The following is a 26,338-nucleotide window of genomic DNA, read 5'->3' as shown; positions in this document are numbered from 1 at the left end:
TGTGAAAACCATGTCCAACTCATGATCATCCAACATGTTAAAGTCTCAGTTGTCTTCTTCTTGACTTTACCCTTATTTTGTTGTAGAGAATTTTGGGCCCATGAAGCATTACTATACTTTAACTGACATTTGATTCAATTGTTTCTGCATAGCCTTTATCATAAGTCTGGACCATTGAAACATTTTTTTTCTTATTGAGCCATCCTATTTTATGTTTACTGCTGGGTTTGGGATGATGGTCCAGTTGGGGACAAGCTTCATCTGTAGGGACACATTACCTCATATTTGACTCTAGATCATGTCAGTATCCAGCAAAGTTCATGTTTGGCTCAATGACTGCAAGGCTTGACTAAAGCTCAAGCTTGTGCCATCAGCATCCCGACACATTGTGCTATCAGTTCAGTCTTCCTGTTCTGTCATCAACTCTGGAGTCTGAGACGGGGTGTAAGATGTTTGTAATTTCCCTGAGTATTCCTGTATTTGATTTTTGGAGAACCTTTAATCCTACAATGACAGGTAGTTGTCTCAGCGTTTTTCCACTTTTGAGTAATATTTTGCCTTCCAGAGAAAACAAAAATCAAGTTAGAAATGGCCTATTACAGAATGAGCAGCTTCAACATCTAGCAAATTACCTAAATTTCTCTTTTTATTGAGGTGTTCACTCTTATAATTATTTAAGATTTGCATTTAATTAGCGGCACCTCACTGACACTTGTCAAGTTAATATTCAAAATTTTTATAACTGCCCAAACATCTTTAAATCCAGTTCAAAAAACTAAAAAAATTAGCTCCCAGTATTAAACCTTGTGGAATGCCATATGTTATTTTCTTAAACTGACTCTGAACGTTGATTTTTATATACTCAACCTATTTTCCAAATCAACTTTTAACCAACCGTTTGCAGCACTTCCTGCTCTATGATGTTCACATTTTTACAGCACCTGGATAACTTTACCTCTCAACTCCTGTGGAAGCAGCAAAGGGGCTGTGAATGAGAGTGAAGTGAATAAAAAGCAGCTGTGATCATCTCTGCACTGAGCAGAGAGCGTTTGAGGGCCAGCGGAGGAGCGCAGAAGCCCTTAAGCACAATTACAGATATCAAAGTTGGAATTATTCCGTTTAAAGGGAAAAATGCTAATCACTGATTTATTTAGAGCAAGTTAGCAGAAGTCTCATGACACAAACAAGTGTGCACTCCCACTTCAGGACCTTTTATCCTCCCCTCCTCTGTTTTCAAAGAGAATTATTTTCACCTTCATTAATTCCAGCAGAATTAAAGCAGCGGGTAATGCATGTGTTGGTCGGTATTAATTTTCATATAATGATGCTGAGAGAGGAAATGAGAAAAAGGGATACGTAGCGTCCTAATTAGGTTTGCCTTCAATTAGAGGCTATAAATGAGAAAGGCAGATCTCCAGGGCTTCAAACGTTCACAATACTAAGAAAATATTTGTTTTGCAAACTTGAGTTTTGAGGGTGATGGGTAGTGTAGTGGCTACTTTGGAAAACACCCAGATAAAAGAAAGTGAAAAAGTTTTTGGATAAGTTGTAGAAAATCTAAAGTAAAAAAAAACATTTAGTGACATTGGGTTTTATTACAAATATTGACAACTACATCCTGGGCCTCATTTAATTTAAATTGACCAATCAATACTCTTATTTCAGGCTGCAACAGAAAAAGGAATTAAGCACAGGTGATTTTTTTTTTTTTTTCAATCAACAGGTCAGCAGGTGATCATGACCTTGTAGGGTCACAATTCTCTGTCACTGTTATTTGTGGGTCAGAATCCTAAATGTTTACCAGCTTGTCACAATCTGAGGCATTGACAGAACAAATGGTTTTAAATACCAGTGGATCAGTATTTAAAGACCTTGGCTGAACTAAATCGACACACTCTCAGCTGATTAAATGCTAAACTTTAAACACTTCTCTCATAGGTGAGGGAGTCCTGCATGTGAATAAAAAATCAAGGACTTAATGACGAACTGAAGCTAAGTGACCTCAGCAGAAGGAAAACAACTAAATCAGGTCTTTTCTGGCAGTCCGACTGCAGACCATTTTCCACCAGAGCCTCTGGAGGAAGCAGAGAAATACACAAACAAAAGAGTAAGGGAATGCATGACTACACACATACACACACACACACACACACACACGCCCACACACAGAATAATGTTGGCATCTGATAGAACGAGGCACTGCCAAAGCTTTGCATTCACCACAATTAGCTCTGTCCTCTGACACTCGTCCCAAACGCTGCAGAGCCAAATCCTTGCTTTTGTGTTAAAGGACCTCTTGTGTCTTTTTCATCCTCCAGCACTTACATGACTTTTGGCTCCGTAACCTGCCTCTTTGTCTTGTTGTGGGCAGGGGAAAAAGAGAAATAAAAATCAAGAAAACACACAAACACGGTAGCCAAGTCACACAAAATCTACAGCAGCTTCAGTTAAACAAGAGCAGCAGTGAGGTTAATTAGGAGAAGATGGCTGATATAGTACAGCACCGATCAGGATAAGAATCTGAAGTCTGAACCACTTCTTTGGTTTGTGGTAGCCAGTGTATTTATCTGACATCTGTTTGTCCTGAAAGCTGAAATCTCGGTTTGAAGGAAACTAACAATTTTAGACTGTATGGAGCAGACCTATGTCTTGTTATATATAAAACTCTCAAACAGGCACCAACCTGCAAAAGAGCAGCACACCAAGATTCCTGTCCAGAGGTGAAATGGGATCAACTTCCTAAATCCTCAAATGCATATAAGAGTCAATCTTTATTGTTTTAACTTGGTTGTTTTTATGGTATTCAGAGAAAGCTGTTGAAAAGTGTCAGACATTCTGTACACAAGCATGAGGATTTTGGGTCCAACTCACTAATAACTGCTTCATTATGATGCCGAATAGTGAACATCACGTGGCAGAGACCATCAAAACCTCCAGAATAATTTTTTTGTTTGAGTTTCTGTTGCCTTTTTTCATTTTGTATCACTCTGACCATTATCCTCCGACATCAATAGGACTAACAGCTGCTGCTCACTTCATATTTTCTGCTTTTCAGAACTCTGTAAGCCTCTGAAAAACACAAATCTTTCTATCTACCAACAACAACCACACCGCCATGTTCTATATCATTCAAATTTCCTTTTATTCCTGGTTCTGATACTCAGGTTCAACTTCTGTATGTTTTCACCACTTCTACATGCTTGACAGGCTGTGCTGTGATCCTGAGCTTACAAATATTTGAGCACATGGATCAATGACAAATTATGTTTTTCAATCCATTTGGAACATCGGTTGAAAAAGCTCAAAGCTGTCCTTGGCTTCCTATATAGACCCCAATCCTGTTTGAAGCCTCACATAAGGAAAAAGCATGTAAAAATAACTTTCTGTCAGGATCTGTGTTTTTCTCTGTTTATTTTGAGTTTCTGTGTCTCTGAGTCTCTGTGTTGTCCTGTCTCCTCTTGATTGTTCCCAAGTGTGTCTTGTTTCCGTGATTACCCTCAGTGTATTTAACCCCACCTGTGTTCTTTGTTCCTAGTCGGGTCCTCGTCTCATTTTGGCATGTTGTCTGTAAGGGTGTGCTCAGCCCGTCGTACTTGTCCTTTCGTAGTACCAGTTGCTACCGGTGTTAAGCGCTGGTTTCCGCTCAGCCATGCCGCCTGGTAATAGGACTGTTTTGTGTTTGGAGTTTTTGGATTTCTTTATTAAATCATCATTTTCACTTCATCTGGGTTTCAAGCGTCTACCTCACCATCACCTCACATCCACCACCTCATGGCACTTTCCTGAAGCGGCTGGACAATGGAGACATGATCTACATGAATACTGTTTCCTGAGCGCTCCATTGTCTGGATACAGTATCTCATATTTTTATTTTATAGAGTGGTGCAGGGCATAAAATGTAAGTCTTCATAGTGATTACCAGCCTGAGTGTTTGGCAGGTCTGATTGAGATCCTCAAGTTCGTAGTCAGCTGGTCTGAGGTCAGATTCCAGTTTTGACTCTACAGTTTACTGTCTTCCGCTGCCCTCTCCTGGTGGATATCTTCAGGTTGGAGATTTGATCTTAACTTAACTCATTAGTCTTTTCCAATCCTGCACTAGTATGACAGGGTTTTTTTATTCAGTGAATTGTTTAAGGATGGTTTTTCCTCTCTTCCCCATCCATCTATCATCCTCCCGATCCCTTGCTTCTTTTCATATATTTGGGCTGACAGTCAGGCTACTGGGCACAGGAGCCCATGGTGCCAAAGCCATCATGTCACAGAGTGTGTGTCCACCTGAGCGACCGAGCCGTGGTCAGAGAGCGCGGTGGATGGCAGGTCGTGGGGGAGCAGGGGGATTCTGGGTCAGAGCTGCTGAGGTCTGATGAAGATTAGGTGGGACACCAACTCTGGGCCTCTTCACCGCTCACTGGTCAGCCTACCGTCATGCCTGGCCGGTTGTGTGTGAGGAGATCAGGTTTGATCCGAGCTGATTTAGTCGACTCTGTCCTCTCAGCTGCGTCTCCTGACAGGCCGTCACACCATAACCAGGACAAACACCAGAGAGGAAGGGATCAAAGCCAACGCGTGCACCTTTGAGCTCTCCTCCCAACTGTGGGGTGTAAAATAAGCAGCATTAGAGTCAGTAAATGTTTGAGTTTGATTGAAGCCTCCTCAGAGTGTTCTCTTTACATCCTTGCATGATTGGTCCGCTCTGTGTCCTGAATATAGATGCATCGCCAAAGGTTCAAACCCAATAAAATAGTACAAACTGTTTGCAGATGTGGTAGTACTGATGTTGTATGGAGAGTGGGAGTCAACTTAACACATCGGTTTTTTGGGGTGTTTTTTTGCTGTGTGTTGTTGCAAATGGTCAGTCCATATGCATGTGGGTGCAGAACAAGGGAACTTGACAATCCCTCACTACTCGCTAAATTCTGAATTCCGGTATAGATGGAAGAGATGAGTGGTAGCAAAAGATAGAAAGAAAAAAAATGTCACTGACCAGAAATCCAACATCTGTCAAAAAACTGGCAGTGATTTAAAATCACAAAGAATAATATACTGCGACAGACTGGCGACCTGTCCAGGGTGTACCCCGCCTCTCGCCCGGGACGCAGCTGGAGATAGGCACCAGCAACCCTCCCGACCCCATTTAGGGAAGAAGGGTGTAAAGAAAATGGATGGATGGATGGATGGATGAAGAATAATATATGAGTAACATGAAAACCAGAGATGTACACAATGCTCGTCCCTCTTTTGATTGGAGACGCTCAAATAATCACCCACTATGTAAAATGTATGCGTCTATCAAAAGTCATCACAGCCTTTCGTGACGTCATGTCAATAAAAGTTCATATGCTTAGGACCGTAAAGTTTCATCTGAATGACAGAATAGCACAACACCGAGGTGGAAAGGCATCCACGAGAACCTTAAAATAATGTTTTTATCATCAATCTGGGAAAATGTAAAAAGGCCATCTCCAAACTATGAAAACTCTAAAGATCTTCACAGAAAGAGATTATTCACAAATGGAAGATATTTAAGACAGCTGCCAATCTACTCAGGAGTAGACATCCGATATAATTCACCCTAAAGTCAGAGTGTGCCATGCTGAGAGACATCATTGGTACATTGAGGAGTTCACGTGGAGCTCAAAATATTCTATGATTAGTCGAAGCTGAAGCAAAGATGTAAACGGAGAGTGATCAAAAATTCCTCCACAATCAAGTGAGAGACAGGTCAGATTTGTATTTTTGTTTTTACAAAAATCTGTAAATTATCTTAAGATTATTTGTTCTCTAATACGTAAAACCTTCAAACAGAAGCTACCTGAGGTTTTACTACAAGTGCCAATAGATATATCAAGGACAACACATTTATGTGAGTAACTCGTATGTCCTCTGCTGCAGACTGATCTTGTTGAGGGCATTAGGGATCAAGTAAGTGATTGATCTACATGTCAGGTGACTAAATAAGGCTTCTGCCCACATCTTAGTTCAATTGTGTGAGACTGAAAGAAAGAGGCTAAATGGAGGTGCAAATTGGGTAGCAGGAGCAAAGATACCAGTTGAGCTATAGGTTTATTTCCACTACTGTCAAAACTACAGAAGTGCAAACATTTGTGCTAGTTTTTAAATATATGCATATATACTGTATTCAACTCGGCCGACATCAAATGAGACCCTAATGACATCCTAGTGTGAAAACCGGTAATAACACACAGAAATTTCCAGTTTACTAACTAGAGGGAAGCTGTTTTCAATCAAACTGAGCTGATTTTGTGGCTGTTGGTCAACATAGTGATGTGCTGATGCTACCTGCAGTGTATTCCCCATGGCCGCCAGTTGTCCTCAGGCCTCCATCAGCTCTAACAAATGAGCCTCTCTGCTGGGCAGGTGGCTGCGCCTCCACCACCTCCTCCTGCTGCCGTTGAGAAATGATTCTGGAAGGGTTAACCCCCTCTCCCCCTTCCAGCTCTCTCCCCCTCCTCCTGCCCCTGACTTTCCTCGCCTCCATCCACCACCCCAATCCACCCCACCCATCCTCCATCTCCCCACATCCATTTGCAAATGATCCGGCTTGTCTGCATATTGTCACTTGCAGCCGGCCTGGCCATTCATCACCTGTCAGCGACTCCCAGCGCCCTCCACACTTAATTGTTCCCTCTCTGACCTGCAGAATAGAGAGTGATGTTCCTGCTCCATGAGAGGAGAAAGAGAGAAGGAAAGAAAAATGCAAGAAAGAAAAAAAAATCATGGTCAGTCTTCATTTTTCTGTTTCTAGGTCGCATCAGAAGAACACACTTATGCATACAGGATTTATGGCTGTCATCGTCCAGTTTCCCTTTTCCTTATGTTCTCTCCGTCATTGCATGTCCTCGTCTTCATTCTGTTTGTACTGTCCAGTCATAGCTCAATATTTAGTAACTTTACATTAACTTTTCTGCAACTGATTTGAAAAAAAGAGGAAATAACCCATTTTGTTCACTTCCGGCAGTGTCTCATTTTTTGAAAGCACACGCGACATTTAGCCTCTTCAGACATTGTCCATGATACAGGCAGTTCAAAACAATGTATACAGTTGGAGTCGCAAAGAGGTGATCCAAATTGAAATTTCCAAGTATGTATAATGTTTGTGTCTTAAATGAAACCTTGTAAAAGTAAATGCTCTGTTTTTGTGGACTCTTTGTTGAAGAATGAACTCTGTCACAAAGTTTTGTGAAATGGCACCCTACCTGAATCTTATTTTAAGCAAACCAAGACAAATAATAAATAAGAAAATATTCCCAGAAACAATCCTAAACACTGACAGCCATCACAGAACAGCTGAAGCTATGTAGGCCAAATCCAAATTAAGTGATATGTAAACAATAAGCCTCATAGAACAAGATTCTCCAGCAGGTAGTTCTGAGAAAAGTGAAGCAGGTAAAATAATTATTTTTAACTCCATTGTACAAAAAAGTACCCTGAAGGTATAAATGACTTGCATCCTAAAGTGCGCAGTTAAGGCATGTAGTAGAACAGATTGATGGATCAACAGAAAAGGGCAGAAACAGAAGTGGTAAAATGTAACATTTTCTTATTTTAGTAAAGAGAAAGTTCAATCACCGTTTGGATCATGAGCTTTAAGTTACAACGGAACAAATAAGGTCAAAAATACATGAACTTGGATGAGCTTCCATGGATGGATTGGGGACATTGTCTCATTTTCATGGTATGATTGTCCCAATGGACAAAAAACCATTGCCTTAGTCCACCAAAGGTTTGTGTAAATGAGGTAAAAGACCACCATTCTTTCATGGCACTGAGAAGCCAACCCACTTCATCACCATCATTTTGACATGAAAACTTTATCTGTCAGTTGTCTTTATGTCTTCATTTGTCACACTCTCCATCCCTTAAGCCAGGCCAGCTCTCCCATCCATTCACCTCCTGAATAATAAAAAGATGCTTCCATTATGAGATTCCTGTAGCGTTACTTCACAGTCACTCATTTTCCACAGAGGAGAGGAAGATCTGGGACATGTTTTATAAGCACGGGGAGCTAAAATGCTTATCTATCTGGGAAATGATAAATCATTTTAAATACTTATATACAAGTGTAAATCCTCTTTAAGTAAGGCAACACATCTATTAGCTTGAGGTACTTAGGAGGCAAAGAAATTACCAATTGTGTCCAGACGACCAAAGTGTACTTTATCAAAAAACTTATGGTCGCCCTGATTTTCTACCAACAAAGAGGAACCAGCTTAGAAATGAAGCTTAGGAGGCAAAATAACACAAAAACAAAGATGGGAACACAGCTCTGTCCATAATTTGACCTGTAAATATCTGCCATCCCTGCAGTGTGCTCCCACAGCGAGCTGGACCGACCTGGCTGAGGCTGCTGATTGGCAGTTTATAATTCATACCCAAGGATTTGATGGGATTGTTGGTCCCAGGTCTGTTCGTTGCACTGACACACTGAGCACTAACAATAGTGGACAAGCCTTGCTCTCTGCTGCCCATCATAGTGCCCATTATAATAATATATTCAAGGATTAAAGGGCTTTTATCTTTGGCAGCCATGAATTATAAATAATGCACTTCAAAATTTAATTGCTCTGAATTAAATGATTCAAGATAATGTTTCTTTTATAAATTTCTAATAGGCCCACAGGGCAGGAGATGGGAAAATACACTCAATAAACCATTTTTTCGCCCAGCAGAAGGTGAAGAAAGAACAATAGATGGATGGAGACTTTGTGTCATAGAAGAAAAGGTAAGAAAACAGTTGAGGAATAAAAAAAATGACAGTTTAATCTTTGGATATCTGGACTGGATCTTGCTCTTTCGGAATACTACACGTCTTTTGGGATTTGATAAAATAATCAATAGCATTATCCGCTGAAATTAAGTTACATGTAATGTCATAGTCATCTAAATAAGTTTTAAAATTGCATGAAAACAGATTGTTGATTTATAGTTGAAGTGCTCTGGGTTCTACTAGTACTGTCATAAAACATGAGAACCCTCACATAAAGCTTAACAATATAATAGCAAATACCAAGAAATATAAAAGAATATTTAACAAGGTCACGCTTTAAAAAAAAAAATCATGTTTTCTTTGGGTGACCTCTCTTTCCAGATTAAAATTGAAAGTCGTGTATCTTACCTTTATTTTATACGACGTCCATGCACCTTCTCCACGAATATCTCGTCATTGTTTTTTTACATAAATAAACAAAACAAAAAGCGTTTGTGTTTCTAGTTTTCTTTCATTTAAAAAAAAATCTGGCAGAATGGCTTTGAAAGATTTCAATAAGTAGAACACCTGTTGCTCGTTTTGTCTCTATGGAGCTCAGCACTGTCCCCTGTCAGTAAGTCACGGTACTTTCTGCCTCATCATGCGCATCATGGTGACCGCAATTATAGCCGATCAGAAAGACTAAGTATGTCACACGCATTTATTAAATATATAAAGCAGACCGTGGAACGCGAACATAGATGGAAAATGTGTAATTAAACAAGTAACATTGACGATATAAAGACATGGAAATGGGCATGCGCCAATTGCCAGCTTCATACACTTGTGTGATACTGCGCCCCTTTAGGTGAGGCAAAGCATTGCATTGCACTGCCTCACCCCGGTCTTTCCAGTATTTCAGCAGGCAATGTGTTAATTCAGTGATTTTGGCCATGAAAATGTCGAAATTACCAATAAGAAAAACAATTTTTAGAGAATTCAAGTGGACAATTTGATTTTTTTCTCATCATTGTTAGCATCTATTTTACTGTTGTGCTTATTTTTACTTACCAGGATTACAGTTGAGGCACCCAGATATTTTATTTTTCTATTAGGCTTCATCTTTGTGGAAAAAGGATTTACAGCATGTAATTTGCCTTTTTTGCACATTTGAGGTTAGATAAAAAAACAAACAAACAAAAAAAAAAACACTATTTACCACAAGTGTACATTATCTTTGGCATTTATGCTCTTTAATATTGTAATGTGTCAAACAGACCCAGCTGTGTATAAATCCACACAATTTTAAGGACATGGTAAACCATCTCAGTCTCTTTACCTTTTTCCTCAGATTATTGTTGTGGCCTATCATGTCTTCACACAGAGGATTATCTTTCTCACTTTAACAATGAACACAAAACATAAGATAAACAGAACAGTGTTTCTTTGTGTTTTTTAAGCATCATGCTGAAATGAGAAAAAGCAAACTTCCAACGGGGAAAACAACAGAACACATTTCTGTTTCTCACTGAATCATCAGTGCTGTTTATGGCTTTATGAAAAAGAAAATACAGTGATCATTCCTATTGGATCACCACTGCAACTTTACACTTGATACATTCAAAAAGTTTTAAAACAGACGTCCCATGAAGTATATCTTCCATTTCAGTCTGAAACAACTGTCAACAAATGAAACTAGGAAGGGCAGTGATGGTGGTCGCTCATAAACAACCAGGCAATGATTGTCAACTGAAAACAAAAACCACATACACACAGAGCCAAACCGCTGTGATAAAGCAGCTAAATTGCTAAACAGGAGAGGTTCTTGCTCTGTAAAAATAACATCCACATAAGATAACAAGCCACCTTGGTTTTTTTCACCTCTGACAATCTTCTCATGACTTTCTTAATGTTTCAAACTGAAACCAAAGTGGATTTTAATCTGAACCTCTCCTGAAACAAGGCTTAGAGAGTTCAGCAGGAAGTCACGCTGGATGAACATATGGTTCTTTGTTTTTTGACAGCTTCTACATTTCTTATCCGTTTAGAGACTCAAAATAAATAAATAGAATGAGCTGTGGCAGTGAGGGGGCCGAGTTATTCACTGTTTTCTTTGGGGATGTCTTCAGTTCGATTGGCACTTAGTTCAGGTGCTTGTGTCTGACCCATCCGCTCTGAAGCAACATCTCTGCTGACCTGCTGAATCTTCTCCGTTCCAAAGCTAACTTTCTCCCCATTCAGCAGAGGCTCCTCCACCTGGAGCCCATCTCCTTCCTCCACTTCCTCCAACTTGCGCAGGATAATGGGAAGCTTTGCATCTGTGTCACTGTTTTCCAACAGAGCGATGTCGCTCTCCTCAAAGTGTGGCAACGGAGCGCCTTCCTCCAATTTCTTCTGGAAGTGGAGTCGTTTGTCCCGACCACTAGCTAACACTTTCTCCAGGATCTCCTTCTCGGCCAGGCGGAGCTGGACGGCCAAACGGGAGTGGAGAGAGAGATCTGGTTTCTCCAAAAAAGACCGGTCGTCCTGGAAGACCGGACAGGAACAGGATTAACTCAATTATCAATTCAATTTCCCATATTCAATTTATGAAAACTGATCTGAATGATCAAAAGTACCTTCTCCAGGTGAGGTTTCTGAACTTCATGGGTAATCAACAAGTAAACCTGACTGGACAAACTCACCATTTGTTCCAACAAGGAGTTCCTGGCTAAGGCTGAAGTAGAATTTAGTTTTGGTTTGTTTCCATATAAATGAAGTGAAGTTTTATCTTCTTTAAGACTTCTTTAAAACCTGCAGGCGGTACGCTCTACTGCAAGGTTTTAAAGAGCTGCAGGCGGGCGAGCTTAAGGCCAAACGCAGCAGGTGGTGACAGAATGTTCCAAGTTAACTTTCAACTTGGCTCTCAGGTCACACGGAGAAAAAAACCCACAATATGCAAAGATGTAATTAGTTTTACTTGTGAGACATTTGACTGTGTTGTATGGAAGAGTTGCGGTTCTTTTCTATTGCAGGTTCCATGTTTTGGCCTCTCTGCAAAACACTATTTGGAAAACTGTGACTGCAGACACCATCTCCAACGTGAGCTGTCTCTAGTTATGCTGCCAGCAGTTTAGGCTTCTGGAGGACAGACTGAGCGCTTCTCCTTGCTCTGCTGCATTATTGCATTATTTGCTGTTGTTTCAATTTTAAAGTTTATGTCATTCACCTGGTGTGGCCTGTTTAGATGTGACATCTTCCCAGGCTGAGCTCTTACTGCTAACAACTTAACATTGTTCTTCCAAAGAAATGTAATTGGCCCCGTCTTTCAGTGTTTAATCCCATCTCTCTCTTACACAAAGGTATTGTCTGTGCTTCTGTACTGATTAACTATATCTACTCTCTTTCATCCTTTAAAACCTCTCAAGTCTCAGAACTTAGCTTTTGGCCAACATATCACCCAATCTGTATGCATCATTATTTATGGATCTAAAATCAGCTCATGCTGACTGACCTCTGATGTGGACTTGTAGGTTTTCAACAGGAGAGCAGCTCTGTTCTCCAGGAAAGTCCACAGTTTGATCTCATTCTTCCAGCTGACAGGGAACTCATTGTTTCCCAGAGTGAAGATCTTGTTTATAGCTCCGTCTCCAAGCAGGTAGTCCTTTAGTTCCTCTGGAAATAGGAGAAAAGACACAACTTCCTGTTAATTCAAGAAAACAACCCAACCCAGTCTAACTCAGAGGCCAGCAGCACCAGGTAAACTGCAGCTACAATAAAACTATCTTGCAAACCGACTCCTTCCTAATTCCAGAGAATAATCCCATTTTAAATCTGTCACACTGGGCTCATTCCTCTGGACCCGATTGCTGGGTAACTGCTGTTGGAAGATGAAAGAGGAAAACAGCAGTGTCCCAGTTGTGCGAACACACTTCTTCATCATGTCACATCTGCTAAGATGTGTTGGCACGCTTATATCCATGCAGAGGATGATACTCTCTCACAGACAGCTCCAAACGCATAAGTTTTTTTTTTTTTTTTAATTAACATGAAGCAGAAAGGTGAATAATATATCATCCAGGGTCTGGAGTATGAGTCCTGCGATGAAGGAGGCGGCTGCGGCCTTGTGCGAGAGGGGATTTATGACATCACTGCCTTTCTGCATACATGCCGAGGAATATTGCAAACCCCACAGTGGATTGCTCCTGCCACACATCTGGTGGCCTGCCTTGATCAATTAACCAACCTGGGAACGGACTGGCGCTGCTCGTCCCCTGCGACTGTTCTTCAGCCTTGTCTCTGTCTCTCGAAGAGGAAACGGTCGCTCAGAGACGATCTCGGGGAAGCAGCGGAATATGAGGCGCATTTTATTGGTTGCGAGCAGATTTGCGGCTGTCGGTTAGATGGGTGATGGCCTGCAGCTGTTATTTCACAACGTGTTTGTGCGCGTGTCTGTTTTTCTTACCTTCTGTCATACAGAAGACTCTCAGGAAGGCCAGGAGCTGAGCTGATATGGGGGGCTCGTTACAGTGTAGAGCAAAGACACAGGAGCTGAAAATAAAACGACATCAGTCAAAAACATAATCCTGGGATGAGCACAAAAGAGCACCAGGGCCCTAAAGGAGAAAGATTTCACTTTACACCAGTGATTATGAGCACAACGTCCAGAGTCGTCCTCTCCTTCAATGGCCTGCAGCTCAGAAGGTCTGTCAGCAATAATCCTGAAGGATTATGGTGGATCAAACTTATTGCATCCTCCAACTAATGCTTGACACATCTTGGTTACTTTGGTATGTTTAAAAACATTACTGAGTGGCCACTTTATTAGGCATATCAGTTGAATAGAACACTCCCTTCACATGGCAGAAAATGACATGCCAACTCAAAGCTTTAAAACATCTAAACAGAGTAAAGATAAGTGAATGAAGTTCAAAGTGAGCCTTAAGAGGGGAAGAAGCGGCTAGTATGGTTAGTTGGAGCGACTACTCTGAGAATCTAGTAGACAGATTGCTCTGAGAACGCAGAAAAGTAACAGTGGGTGAAATAATTTTAAAATGCAGGGTTGTTTCCATCTCCAAGTCTGAGACAATGGTTTTGACTTGAGTAGGAAAAGGGTAGAGTCCTGTCTCTGGGTCGGAGACGAGGAGTTCAAGTATGTCGGGGTCTTGTTCATGAACAAGTGAAAAATGAAGCAGGAGTTGAATAAGTGGATTGATGTAGCGGTGCAAGACTGAAAAAAAAAAGATTATAATGGGATTTGTCAGTCAGTCAAAACAGCAGACAATGAGAAACTAACGCTCCTCTGACAGAGATCTGGAAGACGACTTGTCTCTGTACCCGCCCCGCAGCAAATTAACCAATCAACAGCTGACTTCAAACCCTGTCTGGCCAGCCCAGATGGACACACAGCTCTTTGAGTTCCAGGGAGTGGGGAGGGACCAGGCTATAAGTGCTAATGCAAAAACACATTTTTATTCAAGTACAGTTTAAAGTTTTCCAACAATGTGTGTAAATCTGTAACCGAGATGAAACCAAGATGATTATACACAGACTAAACAGATCCTGACCAATTCCCACTATTTCTTGTAAATCATCCCTAAGCTCCATCCTGCAGCTCAACAGAGCACCTTATTTTTCTTCCCACAATATCCTACAAGTGAGGATTTGTTGAAAGAGGAGTCTGATAGCAGCTACTCAACGCTGAATTTAAAAATGATCTGCGAGCAAATCTACCAGCTTAATAAAGGGCTGGTGCAACAAGGGGAATTGTTTCACTTAATTTCTACTGTTCAGATTCAGAGCGTCATCAATAAGAGATTAAAGGCTTCTGATTAAAAATGCAGAGTAGAGAATGCTGCATAAAATTATGGAGCTAATGATAAAATGATTAAGCTTCTCAGTGATGAAAGTATCGGGGCGGATGACAAATTTTTCTCTCGTTGGGGTGGGAGGAGAGAAATAAAGTGGATCTGCTGCAACATTTAAGTTATGTGCTTCAGTTATGGCAAAGTGGGGTCTAATTGGATGAAATATCAACTGTTTGACAAGAAGCTAGCGGGGAGCCTGAAGCCTTCTGTGACCCATATTACAGGTTTTTCAGGTCTAGAAGGGGAGAACTTACGCCGGGATGCCTGCTCGTGCCAGGACTTCGGCTTTCATGGCGTACAGACGTTCACTCTTGCTGACGCCCAGTTTGATCTTCACCCTGTCGTGGGCATTGTCTTGGAAGAAGAAGCCGTTGTGGATGACGAACTCCGCGTTGGACCGTGTGCCGTAGAAGATATAAATCTACAAGAAGAGAAGATTCAGCGTCATCCATCAGCCACTTCTATCCTAACCTAAAGGATCCCTGAATTGTATTGATAATTAAAGACAAAAAAATTCTGGGGAATTTATGGGAAAAATTTCATTTTCTTCAACCTTTGTCTTTGTCATCGTGGTGCATTGTTCTAGATTAATTACCAGGACAAAAACCGTAGGCTGGCATGAATCTCCTCACCTGTTCGTTCTCCTTGTAGTCTTGCAGAGCCACGCATTCACAGCGATCATCCTCCAGGTTGTAGCCTGTAGTGATCTAGAAGAGAACAACAAGTTCCATTTGTTGGAACTTGTCAGTTTAATTTAATCTACTAAATTAAACTGACACAAATGACCCATTCCTCTAATGTATTTATCCATGAACTAGTAATTATAACATGCATCTCTGGCTGAATTTAATTCATGGAGCTAAAATTAGGATGTGTTGATGTGAATAAGAAGTATCTAAGCCCAAGCCTTCTATTGAGTTCAGTGTTTGACTTATTACAGTCAGTTGTTTGCTTAAGTATAAAATACAAATGTATTTTAGTTTTAATGTTGATTCAAGACTTGACATGAGCAAAGAAGTGCAATAGTTGGATCAAATCCTCATTTCTAAATATAACAACTTGATTAGATTGGCTTTGTGAATTGGTTAAATTGATCCATCTACAAATACATTGATCTATTCACTGGTCTATGTCTTCCTCATGTTGTAAATCTATTCATCCACCATGCATCCATGCATCCATTTGCCTGTCCATCCATTCAATCCTATAAACAACTGGGGAAAATATTAACTTGTGGAAATTGACAGACTAAAATGACATCAAGATTAAGATCAAGATCAAGAACTAGACCAAAAGAAAATAGTAGGATTTTGTGGGTTTTTTGCAGTGCTATGAAAAGGATTTGTAACTATTTTTATTACAGTTAAAATGATCTAAGTGTGTTTTAAATACCAGTCCATTTGTGTGGTTACACATGTCCCACAGGGGGATAAGTGCCAGGGTGACCCGGCTTCCGTCCTCAGTGGGGATCTGGTTCTGGCGTGTCATTACCGATGACACTGCCCACCTGTGGTACACAACACAGTCATGGAAGAATTAAATGTTGCCCATTTACAGTAGGAAGTGATCAGTGAGGAATCTAAAAAGTGGTTTTGCTCCAGTTTACATTAACAACACACACTGACCTGTAGTCATCAAATGTGAAGCTGTCCTTCAGGGGCAGCTTGCTGGCGGCGGGATGAGTCTGGGGATGCAGAAAAGGAAAAAAAAAAAAAAAAAAAACACAAATCAGCCCAAGAAATTTCATTATGCAGGCATGCTGGAGGGGGGCTGCCTGACAGGGAAGCCTAACAAGAAGAACTGGGAGTAGGGGGCCACCACTGGTGTGTGTGTGAAAGTGTGTGTGTGGTCTGTTGGTGCAGCGTGACACTCGACCCCCCACATACATCACTGTCAACTTAATTTGTTGTGGCCAGCAGCCGTCATAAATCTGCCTCATCAATTTGGGCATGAATATGTGTGTGTGTTTTTGGAAGAGTGTGTGTGTGTCCACCAATGTCACTGGTTTCTCCGTTTAAAGCCACAGGCGCCACCGACCAACAGACACACTTACACTGCCTTAGTTTGATGCAGATAATAAAAATGTAGATTCCGCTACTAAATGGTTCTGATTTTTATAAAGATCAGGAAGAAAGCGAAAAGCATCCAGTAAGGTGTTTTCTTAAGTCGCTTTTGATCTTTCTTTAAGGATCATTGACAGTTAATGTAGGAGAAATTCTGGATTTAAGTTAAAGTCAAACTGGAGATTCTCTAAATATGTATTCTCTGAAATATTTAGTGAAAACTTTTGTCAGATAACTGAGAATCTCTTATTTGTTTGAATTAGTCAAGGTCTCCTTTAATTGTTATGATGCTCTTTGATACCACCAGCCGAACAAAGACACACACACACAAATATGAATATTTCTACACTTTACTGTAGACATGAACATGGAGCATCACACACACTCTTACACACAGTATTCAGTTTCTGCCCTCCTCGTTTTGTCCCCAGCTCCTCCTTTCTCAACCCCTTCTTCTTCCTCCTCCTCCTCAGATGACCGGGCTGGAAAATTAGCTTGTCACTTTGGCTTTGAATTGAACTGACCTGAATGTACCTCGTTCTTTTGCTCCCCCACCCCACTTTCTCCTGGCTCTGTCTCTATATCTGCCCACCGTTTTGGATCTGTGAATGACTGGCTGAACAGACTGATGCATGTTAATGTGCACAGACAGAACGACCATCGCTAACATCCCACTAACTGCAGAAACATGTGGCTTTGCACATCTAAATACTCAAAGTCAAAAGTGAGCACCACATGAGCAGCTGGAAATTTTCTACAAGACCATCATTCAGTCTGTCCTGTTTTCATCCAGCACTGTGTGGTTTGGCTCAGCCATAAAACAGGACAGGACCATCTCTGTACAAGTCTAGGATTAGAAAATGGCCAGCCAAAAATCTCTGCAGACCCCACACATCCTGGACACAAACAGTTCTGACCTTTGTCTTCAGGTCATTACCACAGAATACTATTTTCGAAACCAAGCTGCAACATAAACAATTTTTTCCCCATGGGCTTAACAGTCAAAGTGCCCAGATACTCAGCTTGCAATAAACACTATGCATATTTGCACTAATTCAACTTAGTCTTCTTCTTTTGTGATAATATTGTATATGTAAATGTTTCCCTTAAAAAATAATGAGAGCAAAGTGGAACCAAATTTATACGTCTTGTACAAGAGTGGAAACTTGCCAAGTCTGAAGCCAAGGTTAAAATGATTAGCAATTCCAAATGCAAGGAGAAAAACACATTCAACCTCTGCTAATTACATCCCTGACAGAGAAGCATGGTGGAAGCAACATTATGCTCTGGGGGTGATTTTTCCAAGACTGAGGAAGAGCCTCAACTTAAACCATAATGAATTTCTCTAAAGTGATCTGAAAATTACTATTCTTCAACAATCCCCATTCATTTTGACTGAGCTCAGGATGTCTGGCAAAGAACATGGGACGAAAGTAAGTTCAGATGTACTGCTCCTCAAGTCTCCTCAAAAAGACTTGAGGATGTATAGGCAGCCAAACATGCAGCAACTAAGTACAGATGAAAGGAGCAGAATAACTCTGTAAATCAATATTTTTCTTCTTTGTAAATAATTTTATTGATCTGAGTACTACTCTTATCACTTTGTCATCATAGATTTGAGATTAGAGAAGATGATTTCATAAAGGTGGTGGTTTAAACACAAATCATTGTGGATTCTTTATAGGTAAACGTAAAGACTAGTTCAGAACATAATACTACCCTCTGGTGGAAAGAGAAATTATAGAAGTATCAAACTTTACTAAAAAAAAAAAAGAAAAAAAAAAGCATTCTGAAGGCAAAGACCAGGAAGCAAATACTCTACCTAAAATCAGGGACAATGTATTCAAAAACAGATCTTATAGATGCCATTTAAGTTTTAGTTTACAGCAGACAGAGAAAAACAGAAACTCTTTTGTTGCGACAAGACAAAGCGGACAACTTCAAAGAAAGAAGCTGTGGAGAGTTCTGATCAAAGCCAATTTAGATTAACAAAAAAAAAAAAACAACAGCATAATTTCTTATTAATATTCCACTATCTGTTATCAGGGCCTGTCAACTGATATTTCATCAGAAATTCACTGCATGTGTCTTAAGGCTGCATGAAAGAATAAAATGAGCTTAGTTTCAGGATGTTAAAGAGGACGATATAGAGGGGTTTAGACACAAATTAAAAACATCCCAACATAATTTATCTTCAACCCTGTCGACAAATCAGTCAAATGTAGCGTCCCGATATGAAATGTGTTGCTCAATAGAGGCCCTATGGTTCCCCCTGCTGGCTGTTGAGTATTATAGGACAAAATAAATGTCATCCTCAGACCAAAGGGATTTGAGACCAAATCCTTGGTCTCAGTCTTCACACCAGCCCATCGCTTTCTTCATGGCCAACATTATTGACCAGTTTTTTTGTTTTTTTTTGTCCAACTAAATTTCCAAAAGTCGTTCAGAATCATTTTGTATAATTCAGCAGTGGTTTCCTGAATGTCTAACAAATGGCTCATGGTTTTCCTTCTTCCAGGATGTTATTGTTTGTTTTCTGATAAATCAACTGAATGTATTTCGTATAGTCAAATTTAAAACAACCAGTTCAAAACTACAAAAGCAAAATAAATCTTCAGCTGTGTATAGATGAAGTGATGCTGTCTGGGTACCTGCACTAGTTTGTAGAAGTAGGCGTACTGCCGTGCAGTGTTCTTGTACTGGCTCAGGACATCCTGCACCGCCTGCGTTCCCAGCAGCAGCTGAACATCATCCTGCTGGTAGTACAGCGGCGTGTCGTACTCCTGGGGCAGACTGCGGATGTACGGCAGCCAGAATGAAGAGGGGCTGGCGCGCTCGCACAGCAGGTGCAGGGCCAGCGTCACGTTGCCCATAGCCTGCATGATCCGGTCCTGACCGTACAGAGGACCTGAGACACACAGTAAGATCAACAATAAGATCAACAGCCTGGGGTAAACATTTAGAAAATGCTAAAAGGATCAGGCATTTTATTTTTTAAAACATGAACAAACAATTGTTGAGCTCAGCTACGATGGACATTTTTGAATGTTTGCAGTGCTTATATTAAAAGAGATAAATGCAGAATATTTCCTATTTGCTAAAAGAGGAAACAAAAGAGCAGATTCCCTCAGGCCTCAATTAATGTTTTGTCCCAGCTGTGCACTGCACATTGAAAATAACTTCCTTAAAGACGTTTTACTGCATTTTGCAGTCAGTATCCTGACCTCCTAAATAAAAATGTAACTGCATTTCATAAATGAGCCCTGATGTGTGTAAAGAAGATCAAGCTCATTAATCATGCAATTAATTGATGAATTGCATATTGTGGCAGGTTTACTCCAGTGTACTTCTAACTCTTACCAAGCAGAGAGTTTTGGGCTGATTCCACAGTCATCAACATCTTCCTTGGAATCCAGAGGAACAGCTCTTCTGCCTGTAGACACACACACAAACACTCTGGAATAAGCAAAAGGGGGAACTTCTGCCTTTATTTTACTGGTTAAACATTTAGATGACAAATTGTCTTTTAATTCACACCTTAATGTCTCTGGTGGCTCGCAGGCCGTACCCTTCAGTACCAAAATTGGTCACTGTGAAGCCATCACAGGATGCCCCGTTCTCCTGAGCCCAGCACATCAGATCAGGAAAGTAGTCCTCCCTGTTGCCATCAAACACCATTGACAAACCTGAACACACAAAAACAGAAAACCAGTCACATTTTATCACCTGGAAAGAAATGCATTTAGGAGATGTTGTGTCCAGTCTGACCCTTCTGTTTCTTTCTGATCTTCTCCACCAAACCTCTGATCTGGATGTACTCCTCCCACTCTTTACCAGCAGAGGGTGCTGCACTACTGCATTCTGGAAAAAACAAGTTTCTGAAGGTTATGATTGAACAGTTTGTTAAGGAGCAAAGGAGTGAAAGATCAAAGGGTGAACATACTCTGCAGCAGTTCAGAGATGAGGTTCATCATTTCCTTCGGGGAAACCACAGTGTTGGCTCCAGAGCCTGACTTCTGGGTCTTCACCCGACTCTTCTTTCCCATGGTGCTGGATGTACAACTGAACAACCGGAGACGACGCTGCCACACAGCAGAACATCACATTAACAGGTCTGTTTAAATCCAAGACCATGTTCAAGAAAAACTGTTGGGAGAATAAAACGTAAGGACAGCTAAAACAGTAATTACTGTATAACTGAAAAACGGGGGAGGAGACAGGGCTTCTTCAGATTATTTGCAAGACTGACTGCTAGAAGAGATCTTCCTGACCACAGCATCACTATGCACAACAACTTTTTGATTATGCTTGGATGATAAGAGTTACAATATTTAATTTCGCTTTAAGATATATAAAGTAATTTTGACATGAATTGAAATCCAAGCTATGATACAGTCATAAGAAGTAAGGAAAAGGGCAACTCAGGGCAATTAATATACCATATCCAACCCTGTATAGTGCAGAACAGATCTGTGTAGGAAAACCAGGAGCAAGGCAGAAAAGGTGCATCCAATCTGTTGCCAGCAACAAGTCCTTGCAGCCAGGTAGTCTGAACATATTGGGTTGCATCACCTTTGTGAAAACTCAGCATCTTTCCAACACAAGTTCCAAAGGGATTGTTGTTAAAGAGGATGTTTCTGTTATTAGACGATTCAGTCACTAATAGAAAAGGTTCGCAAATCTGAATAAAAATTTTACCTGAAACTTTGGGTGGATTGATATAATCAGTTTACGTTTTTGGAGCAAGAATGAAAACATTGTTAAATAGGAAGAAGTTGAGACAAAAAAAAACCCTCAAATGACATGCATCATCGAATGGATAGTTATTAATAAAAATACATGAAACATCTTGTGTTTAATTTCTATTTTTTCACACTACTCCAAATGTTCCTAGTGTGTAAACTAAGTGAATTAGGGGAACATTATTGAGCTCTGAACGGTTGTAAACGCATGTAAATTTCTTGACAGACACAAAATAGCTTACAAGAAAACTTAACTAGAAATAGTTATGCAATCTTATGCAAGAGATCTTATGTCTCAAAGCTGTGCAAAAATCTCAAAACACCCCCTAATTTTGCAAAATGCAAATCAATAGAGTTTCAGATCTCTTTAACCTATTTCAAAATGACTTTTTTATTCAAAAGTCCATTATTTGATTGTAGACCCTAGTAAATGAAGTATGGGTGAGTGTTTAAAGCTGCAGGAAGTTTCCAGCATGGAGGCAAGAAGCTAATAGCGCTGTTAGCTGATTGTTTTCAGCCAACAAGGAATCCCCAACTAAACACCAGCTGATTTCAAATTTGTGCAGCCACCACGGCAACATTAGCGCCGTCAGAGGAGAGTCCTAACCCGCAGCAGGTCAGGGGAAACGCCCGCAGTTCATTCATCCACTGACCGTTAGCCAGCTAGCTCCTAGCTTCAAACTGTTGGGAGCCGCTCAAACGTAGCTTTAAATGCTTTATTGTGGCCTATATAACTCACAGGACACCTTTAAACTCGCACATGGAGCAATCCTGCACAGCTGAAAAAATACTTCGTGACACCAACCGTTATGGCTAACTCTGCTCGGTCCTACCTGTGGAAGTGACAGCAGCAGCTCCTTTTCTGATCCGGATCCAACGTTGAACGAGCCGAGTTTCTGATTGGACCAGCGTTTCGGGCCCAAAGTAAGCTAAGCTTCTGATTGGAGCAACTGAAACGGTCGACGTCAAACAGGATGGGCTTCTAGCATTCTGATTGGTTCGTAAAGCAACTACGCTGAACTTGCTTGGAAAGCTGCATTCGCTGGAGCGCAAACTCGAATATTTTGCCCTTTCCTCAGACTAGCAACCCTGGCAGGAAGAAAATGTTCAATCCTTTCTTGCGTTTATACATAAGTCCCTTTCCTCACTGGTTTTTGTAGAGCAATAAACTAGACTCGACGGAAGGAAACTGAATATAATTCTTTCTACATACCCGTTTCCAAAATACATGAAACGCAACACTGCATGTACATTTTAAAAGTCCCGCCCGTTACTCGTTCCTATTGGATGGTCGCTTTAAGTAGAATAAACTGCACCATAAATGGTAATTTGTCTGCTAATGTGATTGGCTAAATTATAAAACAGCTAAAAAGATGTGCCTACTGCCACTAAGATATTGTCATTATTACAGTGTGGAAAAGGTAAAAGAAAGTACACATATATATAATAAAAACAAAAATATTTAGTATGATTTTCAGTTAGAATGCTTACTCATTTTTGTGCAGTTCATAGGGGCTAGTATTGAGACTTGCTGAATGCAAATATATGGAATGTATTTTTTACTGATTTATATTCAAATAATGCATATTTTACTCTACAAATACTCCAATCAAGCGTTTACAAAATGCTTCTGGGAGCAAACTGACCAGTTGTCAGTCCATTATTACACTGTCCAAATATAGTCTGCTATTAATAGTCTAACCTCACAGGCCTTCATGTTTTCTGTCCTGAATCTCTGCAGAGAAGCTGAGAGGAGAACGTGTGCTCGACTTGAGTGTTTATAGACTTCCAGGTGAGTTTTTCAGAGGAAAAGAATTGTGTTCTGAGGACTTTGGCCTTTTCTGATATTTAGCAACCTTAATACAGCCTCAATAACATCTGACAGAGTTGAATTTAAGAGGCTATTTTGCAATTGTCAGTATGTTTACTGAGAATTGTTAACATATTGAGGAAAGAGAAACAATAAAAAATAAAAATAAAAAATGAATGCCTCATATGCATATCTTTTGTAGTTTGTCTCAGCCTTTTGCAGCATGGATGACTTCAAGCAGTTTGACCAGGACTTCTACCAAACAGGATATTACATAGATGACCAGGGTCGTGCTGTGGCTTATTACGACACTGAGTAAGTGCATTAGTTGGCGATCTGGATGGTTATTGGAGCTAATCTAACCTAGAGTCACAGAAGAACCAAGATATTCAGGGATTAATGCTTCAGTCACATTCTTCGATACGTAAAGCTAACAGCTTTATAAACTTTGGCCTCACATTGTTAAAATCTATAGTCTTTTAAACAAGTTAAGTATTATGTAAAAAGTAACAGAATTTCTTGGACCAAAATAACCTTGAAAAGAAACCTTGTGCAACACTCAAAGAGGTTAAATCAATTTTGGGTTTTTGTTTTACTTCAAAACATACTTTACATATAATAACTGATGTTTTTTATGATGATGACTATCCAGTAGTGCACAAAATGCAAACAACGTAGACCCTTACATGGAACAGCATTACCCTGGAGAGATCTACCAGCCAACCATGCATTCCACTGGAACCGAGTATCTAGAGGAGGAACCTCCACTTCTTGTTGGTAATAGGCATTGTTTTGCATCTAGATCATATGAACACAAATCTAGTTGACTAAACAGATTTACTTATACATAATTGCAAAGACAATAGAGCTCAAAATGGTTCATTTGGATGAAAGTGACCCCAACTGAAAACAACATTCTTAATTCTCTAAATAAAACCTATGTAATGGCAGGAACTAGTGACAAATTGCTAAATAACTATAAAAAGTTATGTTTTCTGTGTTGTGGTCAACATTTTCTGAAATCGGTGTGCATTTCTCCAGAACTGGGAATTGATTTTGATCATATGTGGCAGAAGACCCTTACAGTTCTGAACCCTTTGAAGCCTGCAGATGGCAGCATTATGAATGAGACAGATCTGACAGGTCCTATCCTCTTCTCCATCGCTCTGGGCGTCACTTTAATGATGGTGAGTGTGATTCTTGTGATGCAAAGGTCTCTGCACTTGGACCGTTGTAACGGAGTTGTAGTTCTAACATCTCAACCATTTTCAACACAGGCAGGTAAAGTTCACTTTGGTTATGTATATGGGATCAGTGCCATTGCCTGCATTGGTATGTACATCCTGCTCAGTCTGATGAGCCCCCTGGGAGTTTCTTATGGCTGTGTGGCTAGTGTCCTGGGGTACTGCCTCCTACCCATTGTGGTCCTCTCTGCGTTTGCTGTTTTCTACTCCTTGCAGTAAGGCAGTCTAGTAGTTTTATTTAGACTTGATTTATTTAGACATTTGAGGATGAAAGCTGAACTTTTGTATTTTAACTTTCATGGGTTTTATTTTCTCAGAGGCATCGTGGGAACAGTCCTGGCTCTGATGGCCATTTGTTGGTGCAGCTTCTCAGCCTCCAAGATCTTTATCTCCACCCTGGCAATGCAGGAGCAGCAGCTGCTGGTGTTTTACCCTTGTGCTCTGTTGTATGGACTTTTCACACTGCTCACTGTCTTTTAACATCCAGTTGATCAAATCCAACTTCTAATTTAATTTAATTTCCATTTAAAGGAAATTAAATTCATGAATGCAAATGATCCCTGCATTCATAAAATGAATGCAGGGATCATTCATAAAATGATCCCTGTATTTTATGAATGCCTTTGGAAGTGTGAAGGCTGTTAGATATTTGCCCTCAAACACAGGAGTAAATAAGTGTGAAGATTTTTGTTTTGTTTTCTGTTCCGAAAAAAAATACTCAGTAATTTTTTTTTCTATATGTCTGCACAGTTAAGAGAGTGGCTACACATATGCCAATACAAATATGAGAATCCATTAATCCCAGTACAAACATTCAGCTAGCACCAAAGCAGCCACTCTTCTTTGTTGCAGCAGGGGGCGCTAAGCTTCCACAAATTGATGAAGTTAAGCTGTTCATGAGTGTACAAAGAACGTGCTTTTTCTTCGCCCTTTGCATGTGCAGCAGTGTTTGGAAAGTATATGGAAGCAGGTCGAATTTTCGGTTTTCTGTTGTTTCTTGCGAAGATGTTCCAGCTTAATCAAGTTAGCTTCAGAAATATCACTAATTTGAATAATGTTCTTGTCACATTTACTTTGTTGTGCAAGTGTAAGTGTTGCATGACCTTACAGCTTTGAGTCAGTCAAAAATGAGAAATATTTTAGCTTTCTTTGGATGAAAAATAGTATCCAGACTGATAGAGCAATAGTATCTGTTTGTTGAGATCCAGATGTGTGAAGGTACCACTGATATTGAGGTGTGTAAAGAAAACCTGGTATGATCAATAAGAAAATGTATTGATCACAAACATTGACTATTGAGTTTCTTAAAGGCTGAGATTCAGAAAATAAATGCAACAGTGAGTATCATCAGTTACCAAATCGCTTAAAAGTGCCATTGACAGGAAAACGGTGGGAAAAAGTGAATGTGACTCTCTTAAAAAAAGTGACTCTCTTAAAAAGAAGTTTGAGTTTTCTGCAGATTGAACAAATCTGCTGTAAAGTATGAATTCACCTTACAGATTTAATCTAAAAGTCCCCATATTTCCTGTAAAACCATCAAAATGGAGACATTTATCTGAATTATTCAAGTAACAAATAATTTTCACATCATATCTAAGTTGTATGGAGGCATAATTTGACTCTGATGGCTTCAGACTCTGTGATGTTCTGCAGACAACTCAGTTGAGGGCTAGAGGAAATAGAGAGAATCAAGGGGGAGGCAGGGTGTGGAGCTACAGTTTGTTGTGATATTAACAGTGACTAACTTCTAAAGGGCCCCCAGTTAGGTGGATCTCTATCCATGCATTATCTATGCCCACTTATATTTACATGACCATGGGGGACTGGGTATCTATCTCCAGAAGCCATTGGGCAAGAGTCAGGATGCAACCTGGACAGGACATAGTTTGACAGGACAAACTATGATGCTTGCACACTCTCATTCCT

The 26,338-nt window shown here is 40.3% G+C and overlaps 3 protein-coding genes across 6 annotated transcripts in view; 1 reads left to right on the top strand and 2 right to left on the bottom strand.

Annotated features, from left to right (window-relative positions):
* bcl11ba (BAF chromatin remodeling complex subunit BCL11B a) overlaps positions 1-9,271 on the bottom strand; it is a 52,220-nt gene extending 42,949 nt beyond the window's left edge. For 2 of the 3 annotated variants that reach the window (XM_044142505.1, XM_044142508.1), the window contains exon 1: positions 9,137-9,271. The gene's annotated coding sequence lies outside the window, so the exon portion shown is untranslated. Of the gene's footprint in view, positions 1-955; positions 975-9,136 lie in introns of those variants that run through there. The other variant, XM_044142507.1, reaches the window with a different exon arrangement.
* Positions 9,272-9,934: 663 nt separating this feature from the next.
* setd3 (SET domain containing 3, actin histidine methyltransferase) lies at positions 9,935-22,628 on the bottom strand. 2 transcript variants are annotated; one of them, XM_044143132.1, is made up of 13 exons: positions 22,192-22,628; positions 20,560-20,698; positions 20,385-20,477; positions 20,154-20,302; positions 19,977-20,049; positions 19,268-19,524; positions 16,179-16,237; positions 15,946-16,060; positions 15,186-15,260; positions 14,808-14,974; positions 13,152-13,237; positions 12,201-12,361; positions 9,935-11,233 (listed from the first exon to the last, which is right to left on the bottom strand). In XM_044143132.1, the coding sequence occupies exons 2-13, from the start codon at positions 20,660-20,662 to the stop codon at positions 10,805-10,807; spliced, it is 1,767 nt and encodes a 588-aa protein (XP_043999067.1). In that variant the 5' UTR covers positions 20,663-20,698; positions 22,192-22,628; the 3' UTR covers positions 9,935-10,804. The 2 variants fall into 2 exon arrangements, with proteins under 2 accessions (XP_043999067.1, XP_043999068.1); XM_044143133.1 differs by lacking the exon at positions 22,192-22,628 and adding an exon at positions 22,164-22,188.
* An 86-nt stretch (positions 22,629-22,714) lies between these two features.
* Positions 22,715-25,231, top strand: LOC122846286 (protein YIPF7-like). The gene is made up of 7 exons (XM_044143134.1): positions 22,715-22,779; positions 23,100-23,150; positions 23,371-23,483; positions 23,821-23,945; positions 24,210-24,355; positions 24,446-24,627; positions 24,730-25,231. The coding sequence occupies exons 3-7, from the start codon at positions 23,392-23,394 to the stop codon at positions 24,890-24,892; spliced, it is 708 nt and encodes a 235-aa protein (XP_043999069.1). The 5' UTR covers positions 22,715-22,779; positions 23,100-23,150; positions 23,371-23,391; the 3' UTR covers positions 24,893-25,231.
* Positions 25,232-26,338: the final 1,107 nt, after the last annotated feature.

This window comes from Gambusia affinis, linkage group LG16, assembly GCF_019740435.1.
Source record: "Gambusia affinis linkage group LG16, SWU_Gaff_1.0, whole genome shotgun sequence".
In the NCBI taxonomy this organism is placed as follows: Eukaryota; Metazoa; Chordata; class Actinopteri; order Cyprinodontiformes; family Poeciliidae; genus Gambusia; species Gambusia affinis.
This window is presented reverse-complemented; position numbering and strand designations above follow the sequence as displayed.